The 15,232-nt window shown below is 37.1% G+C and overlaps 1 protein-coding gene across 1 annotated transcript in view; it reads right to left on the reverse strand.

Annotated features, from left to right (window-relative positions):
- The window catches only part of LOC150081842 (serine/threonine-protein kinase Tao-like), a 319,424-nt gene that overhangs the window by 115,756 nt on the left and 188,436 nt on the right, over window positions 1–15,232 (reverse strand). Inside the window, exon 8 of the mRNA XM_090378937.1 lies at window positions 12,092–12,292. Coding sequence (XP_090235063.1) covers window positions 12,092–12,292 — 201 coding nt within the window. The remainder of the gene's footprint in view (window positions 1–12,091; window positions 12,293–15,232) is intronic.

Genomic DNA, 15,232 nt, shown 5'->3' on the forward strand with positions numbered 1-15,232 from the left:
CTCCTGTTTTTTGCCACTTTTTCACTTTCTTATTCCAAAGGTGTTTTTCCTTCTGCTTTGAAATTTGCTTATATCCAGCTAGTTCCTAAAAAGGGTGACCAATCCCTCCCATTGCAATTACTTCTACTCTTTCTAAAGCAATAGAGAAATCAAACTGCCAACTCAAGCTACCTAGAAACCTTCCGTCTGATCAACGATCGCCAGCATGTATTCCGTCAGTGTCAATCCACTGGTGATATTCTGGCTTATGTTACCCATTTATGGACAAATTCAAAAAAATATATTTTTGGTGAAACAGTTGCTCTTGACATATCAAAGGCTTTTTATCATGTTTGGCATAAAGGTGTTCTAAACAAGCTTCCATCTTATAGTTTTACAACTGCTTTTTTGTAATTGGTTATCCAGTTTTCTCACTGATCGGTCACTGAGGGTGATGGTAGATGGCTCTCTGTCTTCTAACTTCTCCACTAATGCTGGTGTCCCCCAAGGTTCAGTACTATCCCCACTCTTTTCCTCTTGTATATTAATGACCTTCTTCCATTGACTGGAAATCCTATCCATAGTTTTGCCGATGATAGCACATTGCATTCGATTTTCCATTTTGAGAAACCTTGCCCTGCTCAATCAGCTTCAAATTGTCAAATATCCACTACCAATTCCTTAAATGCCAATCTCCAGGTAATCCTCCTGTGGGGCAAAGACAACTTAGTTGATTTCAGTCCTTCTAAAACTCAGTCTTGCCTTATATTTCCCAAAAAGGATTCTTCTTCTTCTTCTATGCTTATTTTTAGTGACACTCCGATTTCTAGGCAAGATGATATATCTCACCAGGGATTACCCTGAATTCTAATCTGTCTTGGCACAAGCACATTACAAATATTGCTTCCCCCCATCTATGTTAAGTGGTCCAATCTGATTCATCCCTTTTCTTCTACAGTTTACATAAGTAAAGAACTCCTTGCTGTTTTTCTTTGCATCCTTTGCCAAAGATTTCTCATAATCTGCCTTCACCTGCCTACCCTCCTTTGTGACTTGATTACAGACTAGTTTATACCTGCCATAGGCTTCTGTGTTGCCTGATACTTTATATGCATCCCATACATTCTTCTTCTCTGCCACTAGCCTCATTAATTCACCTAACATCCATTTAGGCCTAAACCTTGAACAGTGTTTCATAGATGGAATGAAAAGCCTAGTAGCCTCCAAAATTAGGTCCCTGAATGCTTCCCATTTAGAATTCACTGTTGGTAACATCATCAGTTGATACTACTGTACTGAATTTAAAAACTGTCTGAGACCTCTGTAGTCACCTTTACGAAAGCAAAAGCCCTTCCCTTTAGCTTTGATGGTAGTTACATCTTTAAATAATTTCCACATCGATACATTGTGATCACTGTCGCCCAGTGGTTCCTTTATCTGCAGATTCTTAATGCATGAAGAATCACTACTGATAATCAGATCAGCAGTATTGCTCCCTCTGGTTGCCTCTCGAACATGTTGCTGTAGAAAACAGTCATCCAATAAATCCACAAAAGTCTTGCTAGTGTGCGAGTGACAAAGTAAAAGTTCCAGTCCATATATGGAAAGTTAAAATCTCCCATTATAAGACATTCTGATTTACTGGCCCACTATTTCTCTGCACAATTGCTCATTATACTCATCAGATTCATTAGGCCTATAACACACACCTACTCTCATTTTTCCTTTCCCAGTGTTTATTTCACACCAAACAGACTCAACACTATACAGTAGCATCAATTGGATGCACTTCTAGCCGACCGGGTAAAGCGCCTGCCTGGCAACCCAAAGGTCGTGGGTTCGATTCCTGCCTCGGGCTTGGATCAAAGTACTGCAAAAACCTTGGGAGGTGCATTATGGCCACAGAAGCCTATGCGCCAACAACTACAAAAAAAAAAAAAAAAAAAATGCACTTCCTTAGATTGTGTGTGTTTCTTAACTAACAGCATAACCCCTTCTCCTCCCTTCCTATCCTTCTTATACACACTTCCTGGCTTGTAGCCATGAAGGGTATTGAGTACGGCATGTGCCTTTTGTATGCAATAAAGAGTTCTTCTTCTTCTTCCTATGCTGGCCCTATGCCAATGGATTATCTAATATGATAAACCTCTATATACCTGCATTGCACTTCAGGTGGCATGTTAGAATGTGCTTCTAACCTATTTAACCCCCCCCCCCCACTATGGAATTTGCTTCAAACTTGAACTTGGTTGATTGATTGTTACAAAAAAAAAAAAAAAAAAGTACAAGCAGTATAATAAAAGGTGCAAGAAACAAGAATGTACTTCCTACCTGAGAGTCTAAAACACTGATGGAACTGATATTTAGTAACACTCATTAGTCAAATGGACTAAATTTTGAAGGCTGGTTGTGCTGCAATGATCAAATCCTCTGCTCGTACCTTCACAATGGCGAGACTATTAGTAATCTTGGATTACCCCTCCATATGCAGTCCGGAAGACGGCAATTAGTATACTGGAGGTGACCATTCAGGTGTGTGCAGGTGTGAACCAATGAACGCAGGGGTCAAGGGACGGTGCCACACCTCACAGAGGAATGCCACCGCTTTATTGGAGGCTGGAATGGTGAAATCAACATTTAGTGTCAAGGCAAAGCTCCAATTCCACTTCCAGTCCACCAAACCCCACTTACTTTTTCTGACAGAATCCCAATTATTGGTTACCTCAACTGCTGCTCATCTCAGTTCTTCTAATTATTAGCTGTGCAATTCCTTTCATTTCAAAGGTAGTACTTGTGTATATGTCAAAGAGTTACTAATCTGGATACTCCTCTTTTTGAGTTTCTCTGACTTAAAATCTCTTTACCCCAGTCTGATAAATTCACCTGTTGCCTCTAGCCATTCTCCCAACTCCACTAATCACTAGCAACTCTGATTCCCTTTCTTTAAAAATCTCCTTTCTAAGTTCAGCATTCCTAACAGCAAATAATTTTCTTTACCAATTTCATGAAAAGTTATTTCACAAATCACACAGTCACAATGCAAAAAACTAATTTCAAACTGAGAAAAGCTTCTTCAGCATTTTTAGATTTTCACTTGAACAGCATTATTCTTCTAAAAGTTTTCCCCCTTTCCAGATTATCCACTGGTTAAAGGTTAGCCAATCTGATTATGAGTGCCTCATTCACCTCAAAATAAAAAAAGCTTGTTTGGTTTCCAGATGAGAAATTGACTTGCTCTCATGTTCCCCCCACCACCCCCAACAACTAAGAATGTTCAATATTCCCTTTTATTTCTATTTGAAAGTATCCTTTCCTAAGTACCAATATTTTCTAAGCTTCAAATTTACTTTACTTTCTTCATATAATTTTTACATTAAAATTTCTAAGCAAATATAGGAGAATTTCAATATTTAAGTATTTTAAAGTCAGACTTTATATCACTAAACTTTCTTCTTTCCACTTGTCTTTTCAGAATTGAGTTGAAAACAAAATCCCAAAAGTGGAGAAATTTCATTTTAAGTATAAGTTTAGTATACTTAGAGTTCTGGGCTTAGAGTCAATAAACAAATTGTGTTTACAAAATGTGGAATAAGTTTCATTTATTTAATTTAATTTCTTATGTTTTTCGAGTCTAATATTGAATGTCTTCCATGAGTATACTGCCACATTTTGACTTAAAATGACTAACTGCCAATTTTTTTTTTACTTGCTAAGATTTGTGTTAGTAATAAAAAGCAAAATCCTAATTACAATAGAAACTCTTATCTTATACAATGAAGGCTAGCTGTCAGTCAATCAATTGATAAAGTGTGAGAATTATAAAAAACAATTTTTTTTATCATTTATATTTACTATATATTTTACTATAGTTTATTTTTAATTACATTTTACTTAAAATGTGTACATATATACATTCATTTACATAAAATCAGTAATTTGCTTCTGTTTAGAAGATGAAATTCAATGTTTTTAAGCTAGTTACCCCACTTTTTTTTCTTATAAACATTGAATGTTAAACAAAAGGCTCCTATTCAATATAATGTATACAAATAACAAAGCTGCATCTAAAGCATTTTTGGCTCTTGATTTGATCTATTCTCTTCTTCTTCTTCATACTGATTAGATCCATCTATTTCTATCGTCACAGCCTGTATGATTTCTGCATAGCCCATGGCTGCTGTAGTCGAGTGATCAGAAGTAAGGGTGCATAAGCATATGGTATGTGTGCTTTGAGTGACTGAAGTTCAAGCCCATGACTGCTAAAATTCTTGTATCATGCGAACTGCTCTGTCTGTGAGGTCATTCCAGTGTATACACAGAAACTTTATTTATTTATAACTTTATTTTTCAACAAATCATCATCACCATAAATCCATTACCTATGCAATTTTGCTGTATATCTTCAGAACAGTCAGTCTGCCTAAAAGCTAAAAAAACTACATTCTTCATTATCTTCTTGTGGTTCAGAATTTCAATTACCGTTGTCTCAAAGTTTTTTTTTAAACTTAGGAATTTTATTCCTTGCTAGTTCTATATTGTAAACAATGTCTTTGACCTTGACTTAAAATAGCTGACAGTCTAAAAGCAAGGAAAATTTGAATTAAAAAAAAAAAAAAATCCAAGCTTGTCCTCCCTCACAATGATTTGCATGGCTACTGAACCACTCTGAGCATATTTTTAGTTTTCCTAGAGTTACTAAGTGAGAAGTTCTTATGCACAATAATGCTTGGAAAACCACAACAAACAATTTCAAAAACCATTCCAAGTAAAAATTTGTCTATATTTAGGAAGGTGAAGAAAATTATACATTTTTATTTTCAACTAATGATTATTGTGGATTCATCGTTTTAGAATGGGACCTCACAGGTCCATCGACACTACAGGGTTAAATATACGGGAGATTAACCTTTTGGAAATATTTATTTTAGAGTACTTTTTTTTTTTTTTTTTTTTATGAAAACCCCAAACAAGAGAGGTATTAGAACCTACAGTACTTAGTACCATGCTTGGGTTGGAGGTTGAGAAGATGAGAGAAGATATTTGTTGACATTGGACTTTAACTTCAGCAGACTAATTTTCAGAAAAGACATATGAAGGAAGGTTGTTCCATAAAACGGTAGTTGAATGAATAAACAAGGAAGATGACGAAAAGTTGGTTCTGTGAGTTTGAAGTGGGACAGTAAATGGGTGTTGGCTGGTGGCTGCACGTATTCGGACTGTTTTGAAAGAGAGAGCGGTAATTATAGAAGCCAATTCAGAAGAACAGTGCCCATGGAAATATCTGTAGAAGAGGCGTGCAGCAGAAACAATACATCTATGAGACAGCGAATGGAGAGACTCTGTCAGAAACGAATCATTAATTAATCTAACTGCCCTCTTCTGAATGGAATCTAGAAGCCTGAGAGAGGTTTTGGGGGCACTGCCCCAGATGTGGGAACAATATTCCATGGTAGGGCAGATTTGCGATTTGTACAGAGTGAGCAGCTGTTTGGAAGAGTAACATTGAGAGCGAAAGAGAAAACCAAGTTTTTTAGATGCGGAGGAAGCAATATTTGTAATGTGCTAGTGCCAAGAGAGATTAGAAGTCATGGTAATCCCCAAAAGAGATATATCAACTGGCCTAGCAATCGGGGTGTCACCAAAGATAAGCATAGGAGCAGAAGAATCCTTTTTGAGAGATATAAGACAAGACTGAGTTTTAGAAGGGTTGACATCAACTAAGTTGTCTTTGCCCCACTGGAAAAATACCTGAAGATCGGCATTTCAGGAATTAGTAGCGGATATTAGAGAAATTGAAGCTGATTGAGCAAGACAAGGTTTCTCAAAATGGAAAGTGGAATGCAATGTGCTATCATCGGCAAAACTATGGATTTCCAGTCAATGGAAGAAGGTCATTAATATACAAGAGGAAAAGAGTGGGGATAGTACTGAACCTTGGGGGACACCAGCATTAGTGGAGAAGTTAGAAGACAGAGAGCCATCTACCATCACCCTCAGTGACCGATCAGTGAGAAAACTGGATAACCAATTACAAAGAACAGTTGGCAAACCATAAGATGGAAGCTTGTTTAGAAGATCCTTATGCCAAACACGATTGAAAGCCTTTGAGATGTCCAGAGCAACTGCCTGTGTTTCACCGAACTTTTCCATTGAATTTGACCATAAATGGGTAACGTAAGCCAGAATATCACCAGTGGATCGACACTGATGGAATCCATACTGGCGATCAGACTGCAGGTTTCTAGGTGGTTTAAGAGTTGGAGGTTAATTGATTTCTCCATTACTTTAGAAAGGGTAGAAGTAATTGCAATGGGACGATAATTAGTTGGGAGGGATTTGTCACCCTTTTTAGGAACTGGCTGCATATGAGCAAATTTCCAAGCAGAAGGAAAAACACCTTTGGAATAAGAAAGTGAAGAAAGGCGGCAAAGAACAGGAGTAAGTTCGGGAGCACAGGTTTTGAGAACAAGTGGAGAAATACCATCAGGACCTGGAGCTTTCTTAGCATCAAGATTCGTCAAATCCTTCTGACGGAAGACCACAGGAGACATTAAATGGAGCATGTTGGGAATGGTTGGAGGTGTTTTACCAAGATCATTAATACACGAGTTGGAAGAAAAATGGGATGCTAGCAGGTCAACTTTATCCTTGGCTGAGTGACAACAGAACCATCTGGATTTGAAAGAGGTGGGAGCAGAGATGGGCAAATGTTGCGGCCCATAGCTTTCACAAGAAACCAGATGCTCGGCTACCATTTAAGCAAGAAGCAAGTTTTCTATTCTTAGGCTGTTCAAAATCTAGTCTGGACTGATTTATAACTGCTTTACAATTGTTGCGAGCTTTGGTGTAGACAGAAAATGAAGAATTGGAAACAAGCCAATTGCGATATGCAACATTCTTCTCCTGAACGGCCTTAGCACATTTATTGGAAAACCAAGGTTTAGATAAAGGACGAGATTTTAAAGTGGAGTGTGTGATAAAGGATTCCATTCCTGCAAGAATAATTTCACTGACACGATCTGAGCAAACTTTGAAATCAGAAGTTTTGAAACAGGAGTCCGACCAAGGAAAAGAAGAAAAGAAATCTCACAGGTCATCACATTTTGCAATCTTGTAATGCCAAACAACACGAGGTTTGGAACTGCCATGAGATAAAGGCTACATTGGAGAAGAGGCACTCACCAAGTTGTGGTCTGAGGTGCCTAAAGGACCAATCGCTTCGACTGTGTACTTAGAAGGGTTGTTTGTGAGAAAAAGATCAAGTGTGTTGGCTTTATGGTTAGGATTGTCCGGTATTCTTTTAGGTAAATGAACAATCTGCGCAATATCATTAGTAATTGCAAAAGCCTCAGCATCTCGATCAGTTGGGTTTGTGTGACTAGAAAACGGAAGCCAGCTGGAGCTATGAACATTAAAATCACCAAGGAAAATTACCTCACTGTTAGGAAAGTTAGACCGGAGAAAGACAAATTGTAAAGAGAGGAAGTCGAAGAGCTCCAAGTGATTAGTGGAGTTGGGAGAACAGTAGAGACAACAGATGAATTTGACACAATGAGGTAGAGAGATTTTAAGCCAGAGAAGATCGAAAAGAGGAGATTCCAAATTACCAATCCTCTGATAGGGAATATAGGAACAGACATATGCACAAGTATCACCTTTGAGTCGAAAGGAATCATACAGGCGAATAGTTTGGGCAACTGAGATGAACAGTAGTTGAATCAACCGATAACTGAGATTCTGTCAGAAAAAGTACATGGGGTTTGACAGACTGCAAGTAGAAATGGATATTGCTGGGATTAGAATTGACTGTCAGTACAATTCTTGAAGGCAAAGTTTGTGTTTGGTATTAATGCTACAAAGCTTGGAATTTGTTTGTAATTCAAATTTTACTTGCTTTTAAACACCTGTGGTTTTTTTTTAATAAAAAAAAAAAAAAAATTACTTGAAAAGGTTATTTGCTTTCTCACACTCCTTCACATCACAGTTGAGGAACTTAAAGAGGGAGCATCAGTCAATCTGATGAGTCAATAAAGTCTGTTTGCCAGTTGTGAGGGATTCTGCTGCATGAGAATTATAGTACCATACTTTTGACTTTGAATAAACTGGAGATCAGGAATTCGTAAGCAAGATGAAAATAGGAGGTTTAGGGGCCAAAACATGTAAAAAACAGGAGGGTTTTTTTGCAAACAGCAGGTGGGTAGTTTGGCTTTAATCATGTTTTTAAATAAGGTGTTTTCTTTAAAGTTGTTATCTATCCAGAAATAAACTATTCGCACACCTCATACACCACAATAAATAATTTTTATAATAAAGAAGCATTACATTTTTAATGTAATGCTTGTTTATAACCTTTACTTGTTTATAACCTTTACATGCATAATGAGTCATATCACAAACTGGCCTTTCCCTAATTGCTGAGATCAATATCATATGAGGCATCTTCAATCCAGTATCTAGGTTCTTAAATTCTCTCATTTCTCAGCACACACACTCCCCTCCACCAGCCATGCTCCATTAGTCCCTATTTAATTTACTGTTGAAAAGCCCATTCCACACTTCCCCATATTTCTCCCTTTGTTTCTGTTTAAAGCCACCTGGCTAAATTTCTTAATGTAAAAAGCATCTTATTTTTCTTTTCTCAAAGTCTTCCCCACCCCTGTTGCCACAAAGTTCCTATCATTATATTCCTGAATGCATTTCAATACCTGTTCTGCCAATTCTGATTATTTAGTATTTCCCCTGGCCTACATGTTGGTTGTGTTCATCACGATAATGAATGAACACAAAAAACATCCGGTAAGTTCTCAACACTGAAACTGATGCTGCGAAACATCTGTTTCTTCATTGACACCAAGACATACTGCAAGCTTATCCACAAAAAATTTTGAATTCGAAAATGCATTAGCAAGCGATTACATTTTTGTTAACCTCAGTATTTTTAAGACCATTTTTTTTTCAATAGGAATTTGTACCCTTCTCTTGATCTAGACAAATCACAACCTTGGAAGTAGAAATGCCTATGACTAGGTCAGCATCGTCCATCTCATTTATTCTTCTATGTACTCAATTTACAAAATGTGAGTGGAAGATCTGAAAACTGTTAGCAAAAAATATTTTCACATAACAACCTGTGACGTATGTTGGATAGAAGGGTTGTGTTTTCAGATTTTAAAATGTTGGCATTAACATTTAAAAAAAACAAGCAAATTGCTTTATTCAAGCCAAAAGAGAATAACATGCACAAACTTTCTGTATGGGTGAAGATAACATGCCTAGAGTTCTCATATTGCTTTTCTCACCAATTCTTTAAAGGGATTAAAGGTTGCCACTGTTCAATCAGTCTTAGTTATATATTTAAATGAAGATAGCCAATGAGTTAAATATATCAGTGTGACTAGAAATTGTAAAAATCCTCTTTTAGAACTCTCTCTCTCTCTCGATTGTCCACCAGATATTCATCCTCCACGATAGGAAGGTATGCAGCTCCTTTTTCAGAATACAAATAAGATGACAAGGACAGCCTATTACCTCCAAGCGCTTAATTTCCTCAGGTGCATTATTAACAGTAAATGCCAGACAGTTTTTTAAAGGAATTCCATAAGCTTTCAGGTTGTTCAGAAATAAGATGTCCAATGTTGTACTATGTAGACATTTTTTTAATCCTATGAGTGGGGGAGGGGGTACGAACTGTTTTCCATTTGATGCTTTTTTTTTATTACAAAAAAATCACCAGGGGCACTTGCTCTTGATACCAGAATGGGATCCAGCTTGGAACCTCTTTGATTACTACCATTTGTATAAATCAAAAATTGTCCATTTTTCATCAGAGCCACCACTACCTCTTCTTTCCCTATCCATATAATTTCACTAACAATGGTTGCTGTTTTTGTTCTCCCACAACCATATTTTTTGTTATTTTGCCATCGAGAAACATATTTCTGAACAACACAACTGCATGGCCAACACAACTCGGAGTACAGGCACTCACCCAACTTACGTACGGGTTGTGTTCTACAGAACTCTGAGTAAGTCAAATTTTACGTAAGTCGGAATTTCCCTAAAGGCTTATGCAGCACTCGAAACCATGCTTGCTGAATTTGATTGAAGCAAAAAAGAAATGTTTGACTAACATGTAAATAGAATTATTTATTAAATTTTTTTTATCTCATGCTAAAAAAAATTACAAAAAAGGGGAGGGAACAGAAATAACATCAGTAAGTTTTACCTATCGAGCATCGTTTCCAGAATCAATGTCTCCAGCTGATAAGTATGCCACTACAGACGTTGAGAGCTGTGGAAATTTAGAAGGGTTTTTTTCCCAAAACATCACAAAATTTCTCTGCTACTGCAGAATCGGCGCTGGCGACTTCACTGCATACTTTAATGTTTTGGAAACCAGCGTGATGCTCGAACCCATTAAACCACCCGTTGCTTGCCACAAATTTGGCTTGGGGTTTGCCGTACTGATCCTTAATATCGTCATAATTGCTTCTTGCTTGAATGGCCATTGGATTCAGGGGCACTTGCTTTTGAATCTGATTTTCCATCTATATTATTAATAACTTTTCCATCTTTGATATAGCACCTGAATGCTATTTTTTGATTATTGTTGATCTTAAATGCATTGATCCTTTAACATGTTCTTTTATTCACGCACTGTCCCTTAAATTGCATTCACTGTTGAAGCAGCGAGACTTAATTCCGTGCAATAGATGACAAGCTTTGTCCTGCTTCATACTTCTTAATTAATCATCTTCATTTCCAAATCAATTTTGCTTTGTTTGCTAGCAATGCCAGTACTTGCACTTTCCGTTGGTCCCTTTCCCTTCACCACTGTGTTAAGTAAATAGGAATGAAGAGAAGATTCTGAAAATTTATTTATGTTTTTTTATATGACTGAAGATTTCAGTGAAGGGGGAACTTATTTCACCATAATACTGTAAAAACCCACACAATTCCAGTTATCGAGATTATTTCAAGTGCAATAAGATCAAGTTTACTACCCGTTTATAATAGATTGCACTAACAGAAAAACCCAATAAACTGGAAAGTGTAAACTGTTTTTATTGTTTTATGGTAGTGACCTCCAGAAATGTGTTTTAGAAAAATATCACAAAGGCTTTCAAAACTGATTCTTATAACGGAACATATGAAAGTGTAGTGCAATTTCCATTATAAAAATGACCTTTCAGAGAGATGAATAGCTTAGTTATACAGTGAAAATTTCAACTTCTGGAATGAATTACCAAAATAAGAATGTGTTATTGGATTCACAATGCGATGTTTTAACAATACCTCCATTTATTCCCCACGGGATGCAAAATGCGTTTCCATTTTTTTTTTTTTTTTTTTTTTTTTTTTTTTTCCAGTTTACACTGGCCTGCAAAAACTTACGTAAAGTCGAATTTATGGAAGCCGAGTATTACATGAGTGCCTGTTTATTCTATGGCAGAAGATGCAAATAAAGATTCAGCATGTATGTCATCTTCATTATTATGAAATGCTACATATATCTATTTCTTTCTATACACTACACACTGCCCTTATACTTATATGATTGCAAATGTCTGGTGAGTTGCACATTTCCAGCTGATTAAATTGAAAAATCACCTTTACATACAGTACAGTATACAAGGCAAACATATCACCTTTTTCAGAGTTAACAACATTTGCAGAATCTTGCGAATATGCTTTATGAAACTATACATGGATTTCTTTGACATCTTACTGAAACACATTGTTAATTTCCTATGTGCCACTCAAGTCTGATGAAATATCACACATTACAGTAAAGAACACTATTATAGCATGTTTTATCTTTTAAAGTAGACAACCAGTGAACACCTGATGGCTAATTCGTTATTGAAAATAAGCAGAATTCACAAAATTGAAATAATAATAATTACAATTTTAATGTATTATTTATTTTTTTTTTCTGGGAAAAGAAAAAAGATCAAAATGAAAATGGGGAGTTACTTATCAAACAACCTGTATATTTAACAAATATTTTACATCAAACTACTTTGAGTATATAAAATATAATCTACCTTCCAATTAGCTTCAACCTGCAGCCAAACCTTTTTCCCAAACAACATACAAAGAAATTCCATACCTCTCGTAAAAGATTTTGTTCCATTTGGTGATACTGCAACAGTTTCCGCCTCCGAAATTTTCTAATTTCAAGACGGTGTGCATCAGCTTGCTCACGCTGTAATCGCTGAAGAGAAGCTATCTGTTTTTGATGAAGTTCTTCTTTGTGACTTCTGAGAGTATCTTCCCGCTGCCGAGACGAAGACTCCCCACTGCTCATCTCCTGAACAGAAAATGTTCTTTATAACATTTCACAAAAACAACACACACACACACACACACACACACACACACACACACACACACACACACACACACACACACACACACACACACACACACACACACACACACACGTATCAATTAACCTGGATAGGGAAAATATATCTGAGGAAAAACTGCCAGGTAAATAGCAAATAATTTTAATGCTGCAAAATGAAAATTTTACACCTGGAAAATAACAATCGCAAAACATATACTGGGTGGGGTTGAATTAAAAATAGATTTGGGATCTGTAAAACAGACACTTCTCATGATTATGAAAGTTTTATGACATGAAGGTACCTAAGGCCGAAATCTGTTTGTCAGAGTTATTTGAATATGAGGAGTGTAATGTGTACAGAAAAGATAGAAGGATAGGATGAGTGGGAAGGAGTTATGCTCTTAGTTAAGAAGCACAAAATCTAAGGCATTGCATCCAGTTGACAAGGGTGGCAAATTCAAATTAAGGATGGTAACAGAACAAATATGTGGAACTTTGCCTTTAGGCAGCAGGTACAAACTTCCATCCACTGGTGGAAGTGGATAGCTTTCTGTGGTGATATTGATGTTCTAGGTCACAAACATAACCTGGAAGGCTGGAGGTTTTTTATAGGCTCCCCATAATGTAGTTTAAAGTTATAATGTTGCATAACAGAAAACCTATCCATCCATACCAATTGGATATGCTATCCTTTTGAAGGTAATCTAAGAAAATGCAGAATTTTCCTCAGAAATGTTAACTTCACAATATAGCTGAAAAATTTGTAGTGATCTGAAAGTGGTTGCAGGTTTACTGGATTCGCAACATGGTTTTATAAAATTTTGCTGTTTCTTGTGAGAATGACAACAGATAAAGGTGGCAGGGTTTCACTGTACTGTCAAGATTTAGTCATCTTGAATGGTGTGTATTTATGGACAGAAGAACATTCACCTAGTTAACAAGATTTCACTGCCCTGCCTTCATACCAAATTTTGTTCAATGAAAAACTCCATGAAAGTACTGGACAAAGGACTTAGGGTCTAGTACTTTAAACAAAAAATGAAATACAGACATAGTAATATAGTAAGATAAAAGAGGGGGGGGATATTCACTAGTCTTCAGAATCACAGTGATAATAAAGGCAGTTTTTTTTTGACATTGCCCTCAACGTAAGCAAAATAACACGGAACATCTTCAAGACAATCTGCCCGAACTTCTTAGGAAATCAAATCTGCCCTCCCCCCATTTTCTTCTTTTTCTTGGTCCTTAGCTGGCAGCTGGGGGAGGCAGTTGGCCACACAACCAGTATGCTGCTGTAGGTGCTGCAGGGTTTCGAACTTGCTCTGTGATGTTCTTCCATACTTTACGATCCATGGCGTCAGTCCTGGCCTGGTTAAGGTCGGGACGTCGGCTCTTCAAGTCATTTTCCACTTGCTTGGCCCACGTTTTCCTAGGCGTGGTCCGTTGGATGCTCCATTTGGAGACAACGACCCACCATTGGGTGGGTCGTTGTCTCCAAATGAGTGTGGATGGTATTCTGTTCGTGCCCATTCTACATACGTGGCCAAACCATCTAAGCCTTCGCTTCTGGATTTGGTCGGCAATGGTTGGTTGCTGTTGGCATCTGGCGCGGACGGTATCATTAGTGATGCGGTCACGAAGTGAGATGCCCAAAATCTGCCACAGGCATCGCATTTGGAATACCTCAAGTTTGTTTAAATCTAGCTTGAGACAAATCCATGTTTCTGATCCGTAAAGGAGAATGGGCAGGATCAAAGTCCGGAAGAGTCGGATTTTAGTCTTTGAGGAAATGTTGGTCCTCTTCCACAGACACCATTTGAGCGAGGCGAACGCAGTGGCCGCCTGTCCAATTCTGCTGTGGATTTCCATGGTGGATGCAACTTTCTTCTCCTGGACCAGCGAGCCCCCATTTCCTATTCTTTGATAGTAGCTTTTTTTTAGATCCCACATTAATATATTATGATCACAGCTTGCCAGGTTCCTTTATTTGAAGTTTCTTAACAATTCATAGATCCTCACTGATAACCAAGTTGAGAATATTTCTTTCTCTTATGAAATCTCTAATGCTGATGTAAGAGATGCAGTCATTTTGGAAATGCTAAGGTGAGTAACCAATCCATAAGTTCCAGTTAATATCTGAAATACTAATGTCTCCCACAGTCAGTCATTCTGTCTTGCTAACCATTCCCTTTGTAAAGATGTTTTGTTATAACCATCTCAGTCATCTGGTGTAACAAACTTCAACTCTCATCTTTTTCCCTCAATGCTTAGGTAACACACCATACTGATTCAATATAGTTAGCAAATGAATATTGCTTATCTTGAACCGATGTGCTTGCCAATTAAAAGCATAAATCTCCCCCTTCTGTCTCTCCTGTACATGTTGCCTTTAGCATATTCAAATTCTGTATCCAGTATATCAGAATGACACCAGGTTTCTGATATTCCTATGATGCCCACATTTACTGACTTTGCCAATATCACAAATTCATTGAATTATTTAGGTACATGGTCCCATATTTATTCAACAAATTGCCAGTTCATGTACAATTAATGTTGTTAGTTCCCGTGAGTAAAAATATCTTCTTCCCCCACCTTAAAACATGACAACTCATTGATAATATCAATAATTATAACTCAGAGCCGACATAACCACATTAAAAGTGGGGATAAGTCTGCTGGGAGCACCTATTTCATTGCATAAAAATGTTGGTTGTTTCTGCATGGTCCCAGATTTATTCAACAAATTGTAAGTACTTGTACAATTAATGTTGTTAGTTCCCATATGAGTAAAAATATTTTCTTCACCCCCACCTTAAAACTTGACAACTCATTGGTAATATCGATAATTATAGCTCAGAGCCGACATAACCACATTAAAAGTGGGGGTATGTCTGCTAG

Source organism: Mastigoproctus giganteus, chromosome 8, assembly GCF_048544385.1.
Source record: "Mastigoproctus giganteus isolate SK-2022 chromosome 8, ASM4854438v1, whole genome shotgun sequence".
Taxonomy (NCBI): Eukaryota; Metazoa; Arthropoda; class Arachnida; order Uropygi; family Thelyphonidae; genus Mastigoproctus; species Mastigoproctus giganteus.